We start from the raw sequence: 18,138 nt of genomic DNA, 5'->3' as shown, positions 1-18,138 counted from the left end.
CACCCTGTCAGTTATGCTTACTTTCATTCAGCCATTTATTTATGTCCTCAGTATCTCCAACATCCACAAAAGCCTTTAGTCGTTGAAGCAATTGTTTCTAGGATAATCGTTGATTAGTATGCCTAAGCCACTGTGAGTGGAGAGGGGCAAGAAGTGCTGTAACCTGTGATAAGTTCCTCTCATGAGCCATACTGTGGGCTTTGCATCTAGTTGTGGGAGCAGATGTTCTTCTGGGCTTGATGAACGTCCGACAGTCGTGCCATAGCTGAATCACTGTAGAGGTGCTGTGCTTCATATGCAAGCTAGAATTAAAATCACTCATGATTTCAGGTTACATAGTTTTAAGTTCTCCCTCTTAGCTAGAATAAGGCGAGAGAAGTCAACGAGACCCAGGCCAGGACCTGTATTTTTAGTCCGAAGGTTTCCAGCAGCAACACGTTTAAGAAATCACAATGAAGTTTTAAGATATATTGGTCACAGTAGTTTTTTATTGCAAGCCCAAGACACCACAGAGACAACAAGCATGGAGCAAGGGTCACAGATTCACATTTACAGGTTCTTGATGGCACAGAGACAAAGGGAAAATGTGTGTGTGGAGGGAGTGTTTTACAGTGAAATACCAAACAAAGACCTAGTGAATCCCATGAATGATGAAATGAATGCAAACCCCTCCCACTATCAAACACATGTGCACTTTGGCACAAGGTACATATGCTGCATAATGCAGGTGAAGCATCCTTACATACCAGGTGTAAACCTTGGAGTGAAGACGTCTTTATTCCTAAGTTTTTCAAGCCTGTATTCTGAAGAATGAATACAAATGCAGCCTTCCTGAGAAGGCCCTGTGAGACACATCTTGGATACTGGAATTTCAGCAATAAAGAGAAGAGACAGCAAAAGCATGCTCCTCTTCTTTGCTTCTGAAATTATGGCAGATAGGAGACCCTCTCCCCCATCTGATATGGCCTCCTGAGGTTGCTGAACTAGAAAGATATGTGGATGAGCAAATGCTACATTTGGACTTTGTGGTTGGTTCCTTACTGCCTGTGGTGCAGGTGTCACTGAATGAAGCAGAAAGATAGGTGTTTCTGGGAATCCAGTATCCATCTCCTCCAAACGTCAGGTCTCACTTCAGCAGCAAGTCCTACAAGCACAGAAAAGAAAAATGATAGAATAGATTGATAGGACAGATACAGTCACTGGATCTTGAAGGACCTTTTTTTCCTACACTTCAGCTAAGCCTTTTGTAAATATTAATAAAGAGGCAGTCCCATTTGTGAATGCTAATGAAGGACAAGAACAGACCAAAAACTCAGGCAGCAGAGCAGCTGGGAAGTCAGGAGGCCTGTCTCTTACCAGCAACCTCCATAAAGAATCCTGGCAGACAACACTAGGCTTGAGTAAAAGTCCCCTCATAGGACCAGGTAGGAAAGTTTTACAAAAGGTTTTTCTTTTAAGCGATGAAGAACAATTTAACATGGACACAGTAGGGAGGACAATTCACAGAGCTATCTGGAACTGATTTGGTGAAAGTGTTTCAACCAGGGCTGTGGAGTCTGTACGCCAGACCTTCGACTCCAACTCCTCTATTTTTCTACTGTCCAACTCCGACTCCTTCATAAATGGCAAATGTATATTAACTAGTAATAACAAATTTACTGTAGTAAAATGGTAGCACAAGGCATTTCATCACCACCACGTGAATCCAGAGCTTGGAAAAGTTACTTTTTTGAACTACAACTCCCACGAGCCCAATCCCAGGTTGGGACACTTTGCAGGTGTGATCTGACTGGCGCACGCACACGCACACATCCATTGACAAGATTAGTCAAGTTAGCTGGGTATCTGCTGTAACTGAACAAAGCTACAAATGGGCATAAATCAGTCCAGTGAAATCGAGAGGGTGTATGGCACCTCTTGTGGCTATTGGAAAGCTGTGGGGCACAAGGCATATGCTGAAGTTGTCACTTAGGTTCAGTAAGTTGCACGTTAATTTCTATCAGCACCCCTGCCATGTGAAGCTGGTACAACGCCCTGAAATCCATTAATGCTTCCAAGGAGTTCTGTGCAAAGCCAGACAAAATAAAAATATTGTGTCTGATCAGCTACTGTTCAGCGGGCAAGTGTACTGTCACCTGGAAAATGGGTCAGATTACCTAGAAAAGCTTCCATAGTCCTTGGGAGCCACCCTCCTCCTTTCTTGGAAACTAACAAGGGATGCATATCCCACCGATGATAGGCAAAAAACAGAATGACAGACAGAAACGCACAAAGCTAGCCAGTGAGCAGAGATGATTCAGCACACACACAAAATTAACAAGCTACAGCAACACGCAGATGGGTGGACATTGGGGAAGGGCATTGTGGGAAATAGAGATTATTGAGGAGTTAGCCAAAAGACTTGCAGAGACTGCTAGATGCATGGAAGTGTGTTTGTGAAAGAATAGTGTTGTGCTGAGAAACAGGGCAATTGTCTTGGGAAAGTAGTTCAAATTACTGTGAGGGGTGGAGGAAGAGAGGACACAGGAAGTGGTCTGCGTATCTTGAGAACGCAAAGCCAGCCTCCTGTTTTTTCACCAGGGAGTGTAGAGGGTGGCAAAGAGAGCCCTCTTCCCTTCCATCACCTTTTGCCCACATGCCCTTATCCCCTAACCCTAGGGCACCGAGCCTAGGGTGTGGATTACCTGAGAATTACCCAGCATGCACTGAGATACCCCTCCAGCGATGACATCACACACAGCACAAAATGGAGGCCTGTGGAACAAGGAAGTGGCAGTTTCTTTAACATTCTTCCCTTTGCCCCTGGTTTCCAGTATATGAAGAACCCATGAAATCACCTCCCTGCTTCCTTAAATGTCACAAAACAAAAATAGTACATACTGGACTGTAACGATGAGCATCCACTTTGCTGCCTTTCCCCTTCTCCATGGAGCCTGCAGCACTGCTAGTAGGGAGCAGCTGAGTTACTGAAAGAAATCAACAGGTTAAATCAAGCTATTTCTAGAGCACTAGATTGATCTTTTGCCTACTTTGGCTCCACCCAGTCACAGTTGCCTACCAACTGTATATGCTGCAGTACTGTCAATTGACCTGGAATAGCATTCACTTTTGATACCTCTCCCTGGTAAAATTGCTGCCCCTCTTTTACTACCAAAGGGAAATTCGGTAAATGCTGTCTTACATTGTTAGCCCCCTGTCGTTAGAATATAAATGTTACAAAAATTGCTTGGCTGAATATTTCAACTCTGAACTCTCTACACAAATTAACTCTCTATGCAAGAGGTTTGAATAGCTATTAGCCTCTATCAAACTTGCCTTATTTAGGCAAGGTGTAGAACATGGGAGTGGCAGCTTTAGGTATTTCTGGATGAAATTGATTATATATATTTCAGTCTAGTTTGCTTGGTTGTGTTGCTCTGATGAATAACCTGTGCCAAGCGATGGATAAGGAGAGTGTGATGGTTAATTCTTCTGGGTGGGGTCAGACTGCTGCAGTGTTGAGACACTGCCAAGGACCACCAACGGGTAAGCTTTCCACCTGCCTTGCCCCGACGCCTGCTTTTTCTGACATCTTTCTGGAGACTACTCTTTACCAGGAAGATGAGTGTATTTTTTAGTTGTTCTTGCTTTTTTAAATGTTAAGATTTTGCCATCTCAAATTTTTGTAAGTTGTACTTTTTTTCACGCTTGCATTTGGTTTCTGTGTGTATTCTTTGTAAGCCACCTTGGGGACCTTTTTGGCCAAAAGGTGGCCTAGAAATAAACCAGGCTTGTCCTTTTATTGCAGGATTAGCACTTTGACAGCGAAGTGAAACCTCCAGATTCAGAAGCAATATATTCCTAAATAACAGTTGCTGGGAACAACAGCAGGAGAGGGCTATTGCATTCAAGCTCTGCTTTTGAGCTTCCAGAATGCATCTGGCTGACCACTGTGAGAAGAAGAATGCCCTACTAAATGGACCCTTGGTCTTTGTTATATTTTATTTCTTCCTTTAACCAGACCCCATCAGTCTCAGATGTGTCTGTCAAAAGGAAGAGGAAGAGGAGATAGAAGGGGAAATGGATTTAATTTCCTTTAGCACATTGTATTGAAACCAGATAGGTCTTAAGGATCCAAAATGTGGTTTTACTTTCCAGCTGCAAGAGAAGACAGGAATCAATTGCAAATTGTTCCTGCCTCTTGGTCAGATTGGAGGGGTATCCAAAAGGATAGTGAATGTTCTGTGGTCCACCTTGGAAAATTGTAGCCGTGTCCTTCCCCTGTGAATAGGCCATAACACAGAGGTCCTTCCCATGCTAGCATCTCTCCTCCATGAGGGTCATTAACATGGGAAAGTCCCTGTAAGATGAAGTCTAATTACTGTCAGTGCAACATGGGATGGTGGAGGCCAGTCATGGCTTTGTGGCAGTGATGAGAATGCAAAGGTAACATATTAATTCACCCTAAAAACTCTTGTCCGAGAACCTGCCATAACTCATTCAGTTTCTACCTGGTGAGCTGGTACTGCTGGGTGTACAGACAGTATCGTCTAACCATGCACTCTGAACCAGTGAGTCCTGCTTCTGGGGACCTTCAAAGGAACACATCAACTCCTGCACAAGAGAAATGGGAAACAGACCTTAGAGAGCACTTTCAGGGATGCTGCACCTGCTCAGTGGAAACAGGAGGGTTACTGGAGTGGAAAGGGATTCAAAAGACCCACACTGACCGCCTCATTCTCGTCCTCCTCTGATGTTTCATTTTCTCTCACTCCGCTACAACAGCTGCTCACATTGGATGAGGAACGGGACAGGGGTTGCATCGCACAATACCCCGATGTCTGACTGGAGAGGGCTCTGACGAAGAAACACAAGCCCCAAATCATCACTCTTGTAATCCTCAAGAGCCGTTAGCCCATCATAAAAGTCCATATTCCTTTGGGACAAGGTCTCACTGTATACAGAATAGAAGTCTTAAAGCCTCCCCAGTCTTGCTCAGACCCTCTAGCTGAGGGAGGTTAGGAGGAGAGACAGTGACTGGCCTCATGGCTGAGCCCTCATCTCCCAACACTCTCACCACTATGCCACAGTGGCTCAATCACCATGTCTTCTCTATTTAGATAATATGGCAGGATAGGGTTTTTTCCCCCAACCCAACACTTCCCTCCCATGTTATCTTTTGTTCTCAACTCACTTGTTCTTCCTGTTGGGGAATTCTGGGGAGCTGGGACTGGAGGAACCATCTGACTTGAGGTCGAAGAAGGGTCCTGGACTCTCTAATACTTTCTGTATTCTTTCAGCAACGTCTTTGCTGTGGAGAAAAAAAACAAAACAATTTACAACACAAAGCCAAGAGTCCTTCCATGGGATTGTAATGGTTTCTATAAGACTCTAGTTTCTCCTTCAGCCAGTATAGGGACAAAATTGATTCCTTCAGAGGTTCTGGAAATGGAAACTGGCCCTTTCCCCAAAGTCTGATTGCTGACCCTCAGTGGTAATCTACCTTGCTCTGTAGCAAACAGCATCTTTAAAAATACATAAACACTGCTCGTTACACTATTGATACCGCTGGCATGTGGAACTTTTCAGTCTTGCTCTGTTCACCATAATTCGCATATAGGCTAACTTAACAGGTTAAACCCAAAATGTATATGAAGAAGAGCTTCACATACATTTCAATCCTGTTATCAGCAATACCGTGTGAAGAATAGTCCTAGTTTTTTTAAACAATGATTTCAAAATTGAGGTTGCTTATAACTCACTTTCCAATTGAAATGCACTCTAACGTTTAACAGACAGAAATGTCGGCTGTCCGCACTCAGGCCTGCAAGAAGATAAGCTGCTCCCTTCTCCCATCTACATTCATATACAGCATATATTTGACAACATACAGGGTACATCAGATTTCACTTGAAAGATTTTAGCTCTCATAGTTTTAAAACTTCGCTGGAGCATCAGGATGAAGGGAGTGGCAGAGCTGGTGTAGCAAGACCAGGAAGGAGGGAAAAAAACATTTCAGGCTGCAATCCCATACAAACTTATCAGAGAATAAAAAACCCTAACCCACTGAACTCAGTGGGACTCACTTCCAAGTAGACATGTATAGGACTATGCCGCAAATATTCCTCAAACACCTGAAACGCAGTCAGCAGCTGATGCTCTAGCACAGATGATGCTAATCATCAGCTATATTTAATAACTGAGTTCAGCAAACGGAAGATTTCTCCCCCCCCCATTTGTCATTCCAATTGTCATCTCAGAGACATAATAGTAGGGTGCTACCTGTAGCAATGGGACTTGGCAGCAGGCAGTTTGTAAAAGGAGGGGCAGGGTTGGGTTCCTGTCCTTCCTTTCCCTTGTCTATAAATGGTTCTTTCGCAAAACTGATTAGAGTTGTGGATTAAAAAAGAAAGACAGAACAGTATATGACATTCCTCATATATTTTTGGTTCTGATGACGGATAAGGTTTACCAGCTGTCTCCGCCTCTTCCATTAGACTTAAGTGTAATTTATATCTGAACCTCGGCCTGGACTGGAGCATTACACATTTTGGTAGTTTTCACAAAATCTGTTTTATCTGATAAAACTGTGAGATAAACAAAATGGGTGCAGATAGCATTGGGAAAGATGCCTCAATAATACCAGCTTTACCTTCTTGTTTTTCAGTCTATTATCTATCACATGGTATCCCCCAAAGTCTCCATTCAGCGACCTATCTTCTTACAGTCTCCACCTAGTATTTATACTATTAGATCTGGAAGATCATTTATTTATTTTTTTATTACTTTTCCATCCCACCTTCCTCCAGGGAGCTGGAAGTGTTGTACCTGGTTCTCCCTCTCCCCTTTCTATCCTAACAACAACTCCCTGCAAAGGAGGTTAGGCTAAGAGACAGTGAGTGGCCCAAGGCCATCCAGTGAGCTTCATGGCTGAGAGAGGATTTGAACCCTAGTCTTGTGTTATTTATTTTAATGATGTGGGTCATTATTTTTATCTTTTATGTTGTAGCTTGGAATTTTTTATGTCTCTTTAAACAGGAGGAAAGCAGGCCAGAAATTCAATATAAGTAAGCAATACACAAGGAGATAGCCGAGTCAGAGAAAACCCTTAAAATGCGAATGGTAGAACCTCTCTTATTTATTTATTTACATGTATATTCCATCCTTCTCCCAAAGGGAGCCCATAAAATGTTTTGCGAGAGCTTTAAAGTGCTCGATTATAGGAGGTATAGAACTGACAGGAATACCGTCCTGAGATACTCAGTGATGACATATTAGATATCAAAACTTGCTGACGCACACAGTCCAGGGGCTGTGCAGATCAGGGTCAACATTCTGTACCATTAACCAAGGGTGAGGCACCAGTTCTCTGCTATTAACAATTGGCATTTAGAAGGTGGCACCTCTTTTGCTTTGCTTGTGGCTCCTGAAAAAAAGGAGTCAACACAGCCTTATGGCTGACATCAGTGGGTTAAGGTGACAACTAAAATGATAAAGCAACTCAGTTAACAAAAATTAAGTGATTTCATTTCAAGTATAATTGAGCACCAACACAGGCAGGTTAACACAGCCAAGAAAGCCGTAGTCCCTCTCTCCCTCCCTCCCATATTATAGCCCTACCAATCCCTGGCACAGTCCATACCTTTTCTCCTCTTGAATGTTCTCAATGCCAATGGCACTACTGCGTCGCCCATTGAAGCGGCTACCTTGGTTGCGTGACGGGCTTCTCCCAGGTAGGGCAAAGGACTAGAGGGGGGCAAAGGACAGGAGGGAAAAAGAGACAGAGATGGAAGAGGAGGTAGAGAGGGCAAGAGCTGGAGGGAGATGGAAGACCGGACTCCAGACCTTGTCCTTGTATGGCTATCCCATGCTAACAGGTCCAGCCCTGTCCAGAGCGCCACAAGGTGCCAGAACATGATGTGGGAGCTGTCAAAGCTGGAAGACTAAGTGATGAGCCAAGACAGAGAAAGACACTGAAATGGAAAGATCAGTAGACAAAAATGCACGTAGATGGGAAAATACAGACTCAGAAAACCACAGAGGGAAAGGTGTGCACAGCCCCAGGGAGACAAACTAGACATTACAGAAAATGTGCACCTGCTGCTACCAAAAATGGCACCATCATGTATTGTTCCTCCATCCCAGTAGAAATCTCCTCCCTACATCATCGGCAGCCAAAGATCTGGAGCAGGGTCAGGGAAACATGGCTAGGTGTGGCAAAGGAGGAAGGTGGGATTAAACATGGAAGGGATATTTCCAGCACCAGCTACATGTTTACTCTAACATCTAACTTGGTTCAAAAACAAAAAGAAAGAGGAGAGGCAGGGAGGTGCAGGGGCAGGATCAGCACCAGACTGCAACAGATCCTCAAAGGCGGCAGCAGCAGCGAGGCGGCCCTACTACTGCTACTGGGGACTCAAACAGGCCAGGACACATTAGCACGCTGTGCATGCATGCCTACCATCGCCCAAGATGGCGGCAGGGGCAGGTTGACACCCCCCTCCGCCATCATCTTGGGTGATGGTAAGCATACATGTGCAGCACACTGATGCCATGATGCAGGAAGTGGGATCACCAGCCTATGCCAGCAACGGCGGGTGGGGTTGTCTGGGAAGGTGGCTCCTGCTCAGTGATCTGCACCAGCATAGGGTCATGGGGTGCAAGCTCTGTGACCCAATGCTAGAGCGGATTGCAGAGCAGGAGCTATGCCCGCCCAACCCCAGCCACAGGGGCCCTCAGCCAGTGTCCAACCTGGCCACCCAGCCTGTGCAGAGTCCTCCTTTTTCTATTGCCTCACATCCTGTTGGCCATTGTACTTCCCACAGGTGGTGATTACACCTTTTCCCTGCAGAATTTCCCCCAAGGAGGCATTCCCTTTCCTTGCTTCCTGGGGCATGGTGTTTGGAACCTACTAAATCCCCAGCAGTAATCAGAGAAAGGGAGAAATTAATACTTTTGTCATGAATACAGATCTCTGCAGTGACATCTTTAGAGTATAATGAAGCAATTAAACCAGGGCTGGGGAACCTGTGGCTCTCCCAGATGCTACTACTCTGCAACTCCCATCATCCTGGACTACTGGCCACATTGGCTGGAACTGATGGAATCTCAAAACATCTGGAGAACCACAGTTCCTTCACCACTGAATTAAATGCTAAATATTATCCCAAGCAATACTGTGAACACATTTGACAGAGCGGTATGGTATTGTGAGCAGAGTGGCAAGAGGGCTTAAGCTGTAAGCCACTGCTTCTGATATTTTCTTTGCCCACCTCTTCCAGACATGCAAGGGGAACCTCAGTGCAAAAGGAATGCACGTTGTGGCATGTTTCTTATTACCAAACGAGCAGGGCTCAGTGGAAGAACATATGGTTTGTGTGCAGAAGGTCCCAGGCTCAATCCGCAGCATCTCCAGGGACTGCGCTTGTCTCAGATTAAGCCCTCTTTGTGAATGAACTCACATAAACATGTTTCCAACACTATAATTGCAACTCAAGTCTCAGCTGACCAGATTCTCTTCAAGGTGGCCTTCTTATCACACACATTCAGTGCCTGTGCAAAGGAGCAAATGGCTGCTTGGATAATCAGAAGGTTCCCTAAACAAACACAGCACAAATCTGATTATGTACTGGTAACGTTAATGTCAAGTGAAAGAGCCGCCGCTAATGCAGCTCTTCTAGCACGTCATCATAACCTGCCATGCAGTCAATCGCTAAAAAGAAATGCCACCACATCCCAAGACCTCCCAGCTCAAACGGACCAGGGCAGGACATCGGGGAAGGGGACAAGTTTCTCATATTTTCTCGATACCAGCTCCAGGCTGAGATAGCTGAGGGGCCCCAAGGATTAGGCCCGTCAGGGGATCCATGGGGCTTTGGACCAAGTTGCCCTGCCCCTGGAATTCTGTCTGCTACTATCAGCAGTAGCTTTCCACCCTCCCTGGCACAACCGGGGCCTCCACCACAGGAGAGCCCCCCCCCGCCTCTGGCAATGATCTTCCCAACCAACACACCATCCTCACCTGCCCCCCAGTCATCAACATGGGGGGGGGGGAGATTCTATAAGCAAGAGCTTATGGAACTTTTTCTTTTGCTTCCCTCAACATTAAAATTCAGTCTAGTTTCAGGCCTGATCTTGGCACAGACACTGTCTTGGTGGCCCCAAGAGAGCAGGGGGTGTCAAGAGAGCAAGGGGTGGGATGTAACTTTGTTAATTCTCCTGGATCTCTCAGGGGCTTTTGAAAGTATTGTCAAAGCATTTATACTAAGGGATCCATCTTGACCCCAACACTAAACGCCAATAAACAGGAACACAATCCTAACAAGATGCAAGTACTACTGGTTGTATTCAACCTGTTCTTACCTCTGTCACATTCCCCTTAAAAGGATTAGATCCACAGTTTGGGAATGCTCATTAATCCAACTTTGTCACTGGAGGCCTGAACTGCATCTGTGGCAGAGTGCCTTTCACCAACTGAGGCTGGTGGGCCTGCTGCTGTCCCTCTTGATCAGAGATAGCCTAGCCATGTTTATTCATGTTCTGGTAACTTTCACGTTAGATTACTGCAATTCATTATACATGGGGCTGCCTTTGAAAACTATTCAGAAACTACCATTAGTAGTATCCTAGTTGCTGCATTTTGCACTAGTTGCAGCCTTAAGGACAGCCCCACAAAGAGCACATTACAATAGTCTAGTATGAAGAACATAAGAACAAAAGAAGAGCCCACCTGGATCAGGCCAATTACCCATCTAGTCCACCATCCTATTCTCAAAGTAGCCAGCCAGTTGCCCATGGGAAGCCCGCAAGTAGGATCTGAGTGCAAGAGTATTGTACTCAAGTATTGAGTTTACCAATGTAATCCCAGATCACAGTAGCAAGGCTTTCCCTGCAGGGCTACTAATTGGAACAGATTATCAGGACCACACATCAGTGCTTAAAGAACTCCACTAGCTACCTGTCTGCTTCAAAGCCCATTTCAAAGTGATGGTGCTTACCTTGAAAGCACTACACAGCTTGGGACCTGCATATATGAAAGATCATCTGCCTCATCAACTTTCTGTGCACCAAAATAATTGTCTATGGCTCTCCTCCAGGTGCCACTTCCATCTGAGGGAGGCGGTAGCTGAGGACTCTCTCTCTAAGACAGGCTCATCTGGTACCTACACTGATGACCTTTTGGCTCCAGGACCTCTTTTATTTTCCCAGGCCTTTTAATATGTGATATGATTTTAACATTGCAATTTTATTTGCTATTTTTACTGTTTCCTTTTGTTTTATTGTGTTTTTTTCTGACATTATTTTTGTTGATCATTGGCCTGGATTTTTTTTTAATTGAAGGGAAGTATATAAATCTATAAATAAATAAAAGTCTAATGTTCAGACTCTCCATAAACATGTTCCCCATTCCTCAAACTCTTTTCAGAGACAGAATCAGCACAAGAATAGATTTGGGTCTAGAGCAGCCTTTCCCAACCAGTGTGCCTCCAGATGTTGTTGGACCACAACTCCCATCAGCCTCAGCCAGCATTGCCAATGGCCAGGAAAGATGGGAATTGTGGTCCAGCAACATCTGGAGGCACACTGGTTGGGAAAGGCTGCTCTAGAGACACAGAGAACTAGGATAGGAAAATGAACATAGAGAGATGACAAAAGAGAATAACCACAAAAACGCCCCCAAGATAGCTTTACACAAACATGGAGACATTAATAGCCAAATACAATGCTGATGAGGAGCAGGTCCAGAGGAAAAGGGGATGTGAGTGGGGACAGAAGACATGCTGGTCTCCGCCTCATAATCCCACCTCCCCAATACCTTACCGCAGCAATAGCCTTGGGGCCCTCGGCGACACTCTGGTTGAGGGCAAGACCAGCAGTAGCTGGGCGATTGGGTGGAGTTGATGGCTGCTGCTGCTGCTGCTGCTTCCTCATGGCTATCCCCATGGTATCCAGGCTCTGGCTACGGCCCCGGATCACCCGCTGGAGAGAAGGGCAACAGGGAGACAGACACAGACACGTTCACAGACACACAAAAGGACATCATGAAGAGCACTCTAGGATGCTGGTGGGCTGGGAAGGAAGAGGCAGAGGAAACAACCACGAGCCTAGATTCCCCCTTTCTACAAGGCTTGCTCAGGCAGAGAAGGTATTGTTCCCAAGTGGACGGAGCCTGCTTCAATTCACCTAATCCATATCCTCTTGCTCCCTCGTAAAAAGCACATACTTTAACCCCACCTCCTGCAATTCTCCTTTAAGTAAGAGATACTACCTGACATAATATTTCATAATCCCTGGGGACCCAAGAAATTCCACTGCCATATACACCCAGCAGCACAAGTTAAGGGATCAAATTTCTCATTACTGGAAGAATGATATTCCATCAAAACAAATGTGACTATTTTTCAGCCTTTTGGAAACAGTTCAACATAACCCGGTCCACACTAACTGCAGAATGACTGGTAGAAAGAAGTGTATCATGCTTGATGGCTAGCTATACTATTGACATGAACACTTTTCTAGAAACCCAAAAATCCAAAAAGTATCTGGAAAACCTGGGCATGCACACAAGGTTGAAACATAAAGGCACCACGACTCCCGGACTCAAAAGTGAAAGGTTCAATAAAAGAAAGGGAAAATGATTTTTTATATCACTGTGAACATCAAACATGAAAAAATGGAAGTGGACTGCCTTCAAGTTGATCCCAACTTATAGCTACCCTATGAACAGGGATTTCATGGTACGCGGTATTCAGAGGGGGTTTACCATTGCCTCCCTCTGAGGCTAGTCCTCCCCAGCTGGCTAGAGCCTGCTCAGCTTGCCACAGCTGCACAAGCCAGACCCTTTCTTGTCTGCAACTGCCAGCTGGGGGGCAACTAGGCTCCTTGGGACTATGCAGCTTGCCCACGGCTGCACAGGTGGCAGGGCACGTAACCCCTGAGCCTCTCACTATGGGGCTGATCTTCAGCTGGCCCTTGACACCCAGGAGACACGAGCAGGGATTTGAACTCATAGACTCTGGACTCCCAGCTAGGCTCTCCTCCCCACTGTGCTATACCAGTACACATATATAACACAACATTATAAAATGTTTTAAATGCTGAGAAAGTGCAATTTTATTTTTGCACAAAACTGCCCGAGTGATTATAAAATAATCAAGGCAGCAGTCACTGCATTATAAAATGAGGTGTATACACCTTATTTGTGTATACAAAATGAGGTGTGTATACACACACACACACACACACACAAAAAGAGACTTTAAGACAGTATTTGCCAGTGTGGTGAAGTGGTTAGAGTGTTGGACTATGATTTGAGAGACCAGGGTTCAAATTCCACTTGGCCATGAAGTTCACTTGGTGACCTTGGACCAGTCACTGCCTCTCAGCCTAACCTACTTCGCAGGGTTGATGTGAGAATAAATTGGAGAGGGGGGGAACTATGTACACCATCTTGAGCTCCTTGGAGGAAAGGCAGAATATCAATGAACAACAACCTGCTGTGTGAAGGCCACTGGAAGTAAGCAGAAGTGCCACCAGAAAAGAAATGAATGTTTGAGGGAATGATGGTGTGGAAAAGCGAGTACCTAGAGCAAAGGATCGATCCGTTCACAGGGAAAAACCTAATGCATAGCATCCACTACCCAAGCGCAGTGGAGTAGGCTCGGTGTTTACAACAACTAATTGGATTATTCCTTAGATCAGAGAAACTCAAATTGAGAGTAGAGAATGTGCATGACTGCAGTCATATGCACAACGGTGTTTGAATGAGAAGACAAGCAACTTCAACTCCACAGTACACTCTTGGTGTGGAGAAGCCCTAAATTACGTTTTCTAGAACTGCTCCTCCATTTCAACATATAGGGCAGAAGTGATAAAAAATAACTATAGTTACATGTTATGGAAATATGTCATTTAATTAATTAAAAGCATTTCTAAACTGCTTAATATTTCAAAAACCTGTAAAAAGTATACACTATGTACAATATAAAAATGACAGCCATTATAACAAAAATAAAGCCTACAATCAATAAAACAGTATTAAAACACAAAAGCAAATAAAACACATATAGGGGATTCCTACACATAAACCAGGGTCCAATCTTATGGGTCAGGGAAAGACTAGGCAAAAAGATACGTCTTTACAAGACATTTGAAGCAACTGATGGCTGCCGCTTCATGCATAACAGAGGGAAAACAGGGCAACAGCAGAAAATGCTTGCTTTCAAATCACCAGCCCCTATGATATTCTGTAAGGTGCGGTGCCACAAGTAGAATATCTCCACAGGATCTAAGTGAACTTACAGGTCCATACAGGGGCAGGCGGTCTTCCAGGTAACCTGGTGCTGAGTTATTCAGGGCTTTGCATGTTAACAAGACCTTGAACATGGTCTGTTAGCTTACCAGCAGCCAGTGCACTTTCCTCCTCACAGGTGTAATATGTGTGTGTCCAAGTGCTCCACTAAACAACCTGGCTGCAGCATTCTGTACAAGCTGCAGCTTCTGGACCATTCCCAAGGAAAGTCCCATGGAGAGTGCATTACAGTAGTCCAATTGTAGTATCAGTTTGTTGTAAATAAATAAATAGACTGTATACACTTGTCTTACTGTAACTTAAATGTAGTGCCTTTTGATCCTCCCTATCACAGGAAAGCAACAGTATACTACAATAGTATTTGGACATTTGATGTCCTACTGGATGGCATATGTTGCTCTATACGTGTAAACTAAAATAGATATATAGATGTTTAAATGTTCTGTTAACGTGAGCTGGAGGGTTTTTTCTTTTCTCATTTCCCCCTTTCCTTTCTTTTTTTCTTGAATGAAATTGCAATTAAAAATCAATTTTAAAAACTACAACAGTCACCCTTGCTTTTTTTTCTACAATAAACAAACTAGTTTCCTTATCCTCTTTATTCTCTTTCACACACACACACATATGCCCCATAAGAACAGTAGTGAAAAACAGATTTTGAGAGCTGGTCTAGGACTCTGGCTAAGAGACTGAACTAAGCGGCAAGCCAGGAAGTCCCTTGCCTTTGGTAAGCCTCTATCTCTCAGCAACCCCCTCGGCAATATCTAAAATATGGAGATAATGTTGCAAATCCACCAGTCAGATGATCGTAGGGATGATTGAGATCATGCATGTGAAGTGCCTTCAGACGTAAAAAGCAGAGATGCAAAATATTGTTATTATAATATCCCCCCAGAGCAGCATGAAATGAGTAAACATAAAACCACACTCAAAGAGAGATTAAGTGTCATCTATTCCCTTTCTCACCTTGAAATTCTCAAAGAAGCCACCACCCCCATTTTCCATTTTGTCATCATCGCTGGAGGCCAAGCCCATCATATTGCAGCTACGAATCTGCAACTCCTCATAAAGGCTCTCCAGGAGGGCACTGCGGGTCCGCTCCTGCTCCAGAAGGAGAGAGGGAGAGCACATGTGTCAAAGGGCAAACAGGACAGAGGCAGAGAGGAGTGTGTGTAAGCAGAGAGAGATCAGGCAGAGTTACCGAACAGAAAGCAATTCTATATGTGGGTCAATTACATTATCAGCTGAATTATATTGTAAAGCTTTTTCTAGAGACTGCACCACATCAAGCTACAAGTAAGAGGCTGCCTGCATGGTTAAATGCCTGGTGGGGTGTAGCTGCGGTAATACCTTCCTGGCTGCGGCATCCTGGCTGTGATGCTGCTGCTGGGAGGCTATTGCTGCAGTTCCGCCCCACCAAGAGAGCCATTCCTGCAGGACACAAATGTGATAAATTAATTAATACATAAAATACTGCAAAAGGGAGCCAGAAGTATGTGTGCAGACATGGGATAGAAACCACCATCCCTGCTACAGGAAGTCTTCTTCTGTCTACTTTCCTCCAAATGTGCAAGCCATGAACTAGATGTGGTTGCAAGAAGGAAGGCAGAGCTGGTTGTAAATGACCCATATCATCTTACTATTGCCTTATATAGTGTTGGGTTTTTTTGTGGGAGTTTCAGTTCTTATTTAAAATGGTACAGTCATTTTAATTCATTCCCAGCCTTTAGCAGTTTTGAGTTTAAAGACATCAGGAGGAATTACCCAAAGCCTTCTATGCAACAACGGTAGTGTAGATAGTCCTATGTACAATTTATGTATTGGTTGTTGATCCTGCATTGCATTTCGTATTCTATCCTCTATTTCCAATATGTTATTTCCTGGTACTCATACAGATATTTGTTCTAAAAAATACAAATACAACTAAACAGTCTCACCTCCAGCTTAGCAAATTTCTCAGCCTGGTAGCAGCTGTACTCTGCATTTATAAGCTTTGTCAGAAGAAATTCACGGAACTCTGTGCCCTATTAGGAGGAGGAGGAGAATGCTCACTCAGAGTTATTTAGGTTCTGCAAGACTCTTTCTCAAAACTACCCAGTTATATCCAGAACTGTTTGGTACCAGAATGGACAGAGCTAAATCTCTGGGATGCTTCTTAGCAAACCAATATTCAAACGGCAGGTTGATACCAAAACACAGAAACAGACACAGATACAAGAATATGTCACTATTCATGTCAATGGGTTGCACTTTAGAGTTGATGAATACATTCAAAATAACCATGTGGGACGGTACCATTATAAAAACACACCGTCTCTTAAATACTCCCCAATCTCCAGAGAAAATCCCTCCCAGCACGTAGAAACCTAGGAAATCAAGGCTATCTTTCCTTATGGTTTTCTAGCTTTCAGCAGGCAGGGATATCTTTCACATATGGGATCATTTCAACATGTAACCCCTCATTGCCATCTAGAATGACACACAGTAAACAGGACTATACCACCAATTTTCTGAAGGCGCAGATTAGTTCTTAGTTGGTGAGTACTGATGCTAGAAGCAGCTTAAGCTAAAACTGTGAGCTTTAAGGAACTGATCTGCTCTACATATAGCACTTTACTTTAGGAACCTTTACAAACAGTAAATGACAATGATGGCAGGAGCAATATGCTAGAGCCACATCTGATTCTCTGTGCACCTGCTAAGCTGGAAAAAAAAGATCTCCAGGCAATAAGTGCCAACACTGTTTTTTTTTCCCAGAGCCTAGGCTGCCATGAGTCTGGGATTTTTCCAGCCATAGGCAGCCGCATAGAATAGTTTTCCATAAATAGTTTGCATCGCAGGAACCATCACTAGAATTCCACTTCCCTTTGTTTTTGTATTTCCCCCCTCTTGCTACAGGAACCCAGACATACAAACCTTTTTGAACACTGCTGGATTTGGGAGAGAGGGACCAAAGAAGGGCACGTCATCACGAGCTGTAACAGAAACCTGCAACAATCAGAAGTGACAGAGTGATTATGGAGCATGGACAGAATGACAATTGTGCAGCGCAGGGTCTGCAGCCTTAGGACAGTGGTGAAACATGTATCAGTTCTCAATTGGGATCTGATGAAATAGCTAATCACCAGAAAGCCAGTAAAAATGTATTTTTGCCTATACAGCATTCAAGATATGGGATGTCAGCAGTATCCCATGTACATCACACGCAAACTACAAAACTGCTGAGGGTCTTGGCGGACCTCTTGGTGATTTTTCTGCCTATTGCAGCAATTGTAATGCACTGTGCTAGATGCTGAATGATTTTGACTTGTACTTTTATTACTTTTTTATATTGTGTTTAAACATATTACAATCTGCATTCCATAGAATTCAAGTTGCAATACAGGAAAACACATTTTCATTTCACTGGCGATCACTCGCGGCCGAGTAAGATTGTCTTCCAAGATAAGGTTTGGTTTGGTTGGAAGACGCCTGTGTGTGAATTTGTTTTATGCGGGGAGATCGGCGCACAACGATCAACACACAATATTGACAGAAAAAGGCTTTGATCCAATGGCATGGATACCACGACGATTGGAAGTCTTTTATCTGCTGCAGCCTTCATCCGCCTTCACGGCCGTTGCAACATACACATTGTTATCCTCCGCCTGTTCTGCCGTTGAGGACATTCTTGGATCGTTCTTTGTCTGGTTCCTCTCCCTTGACCTTACCGCCGTGGGTGACCCTGCTGGGAGTACATGACTCCCAAGCCATTGCTCATAGGGTTCATTGGAACACACAAGCCCACTCACCACAAGGTGACGATCCAGTGAGGGGAGGAAAATACAAATAAAATACAAAATACAAAT

General features: G+C 44.2%; 1 protein-coding gene across 2 annotated transcripts in view; it reads right to left on the bottom strand.

Moving 5' to 3' along the window:
* Positions 1-477: 477 nt before the first annotated feature.
* The window catches only part of LOC133389925 (rap1 GTPase-activating protein 1-like), a 59,441-nt gene continuing 41,780 nt past the window's right edge, over positions 478-18,138 (bottom strand). For both annotated transcript variants that reach the window (XM_061637776.1, XM_061637773.1), the window contains exons 14-24: positions 17,207-17,278; positions 16,228-16,314; positions 15,257-15,391; positions 11,800-11,958; positions 7,622-7,725; positions 5,174-5,290; positions 4,710-4,836; positions 4,491-4,593; positions 2,881-2,966; positions 2,685-2,754; positions 478-1,144 (exon numbers count right to left, since the gene is read on the bottom strand). In XM_061637776.1, the coding sequence (XP_061493760.1) occupies positions 2,731-2,754; positions 2,881-2,966; positions 4,491-4,593; positions 4,710-4,836; positions 5,174-5,290; positions 7,622-7,725; positions 11,800-11,958; positions 15,257-15,391; positions 16,228-16,314; positions 17,207-17,278 (1,014 nt within the window). In that variant the 3' untranslated portion in view covers positions 478-1,144; positions 2,685-2,730. The remainder of the gene's footprint in view (positions 1,145-2,684; positions 2,755-2,880; positions 2,967-4,490; positions 4,594-4,709; positions 4,837-5,173; positions 5,291-7,621; positions 7,726-11,799; positions 11,959-15,256; positions 15,392-16,227; positions 16,315-17,206; positions 17,279-18,138) is intronic.

The sequence above is a fragment of the Rhineura floridana genome, chromosome 1 (genome assembly GCF_030035675.1).
Source record: "Rhineura floridana isolate rRhiFlo1 chromosome 1, rRhiFlo1.hap2, whole genome shotgun sequence".
In the NCBI taxonomy this organism is placed as follows: domain Eukaryota; kingdom Metazoa; phylum Chordata; class Lepidosauria; order Squamata; family Rhineuridae; genus Rhineura; species Rhineura floridana.
Note: the sequence above shows the minus strand (reverse complement) of the source record. Positions and strands in the feature narration are given on the sequence as shown.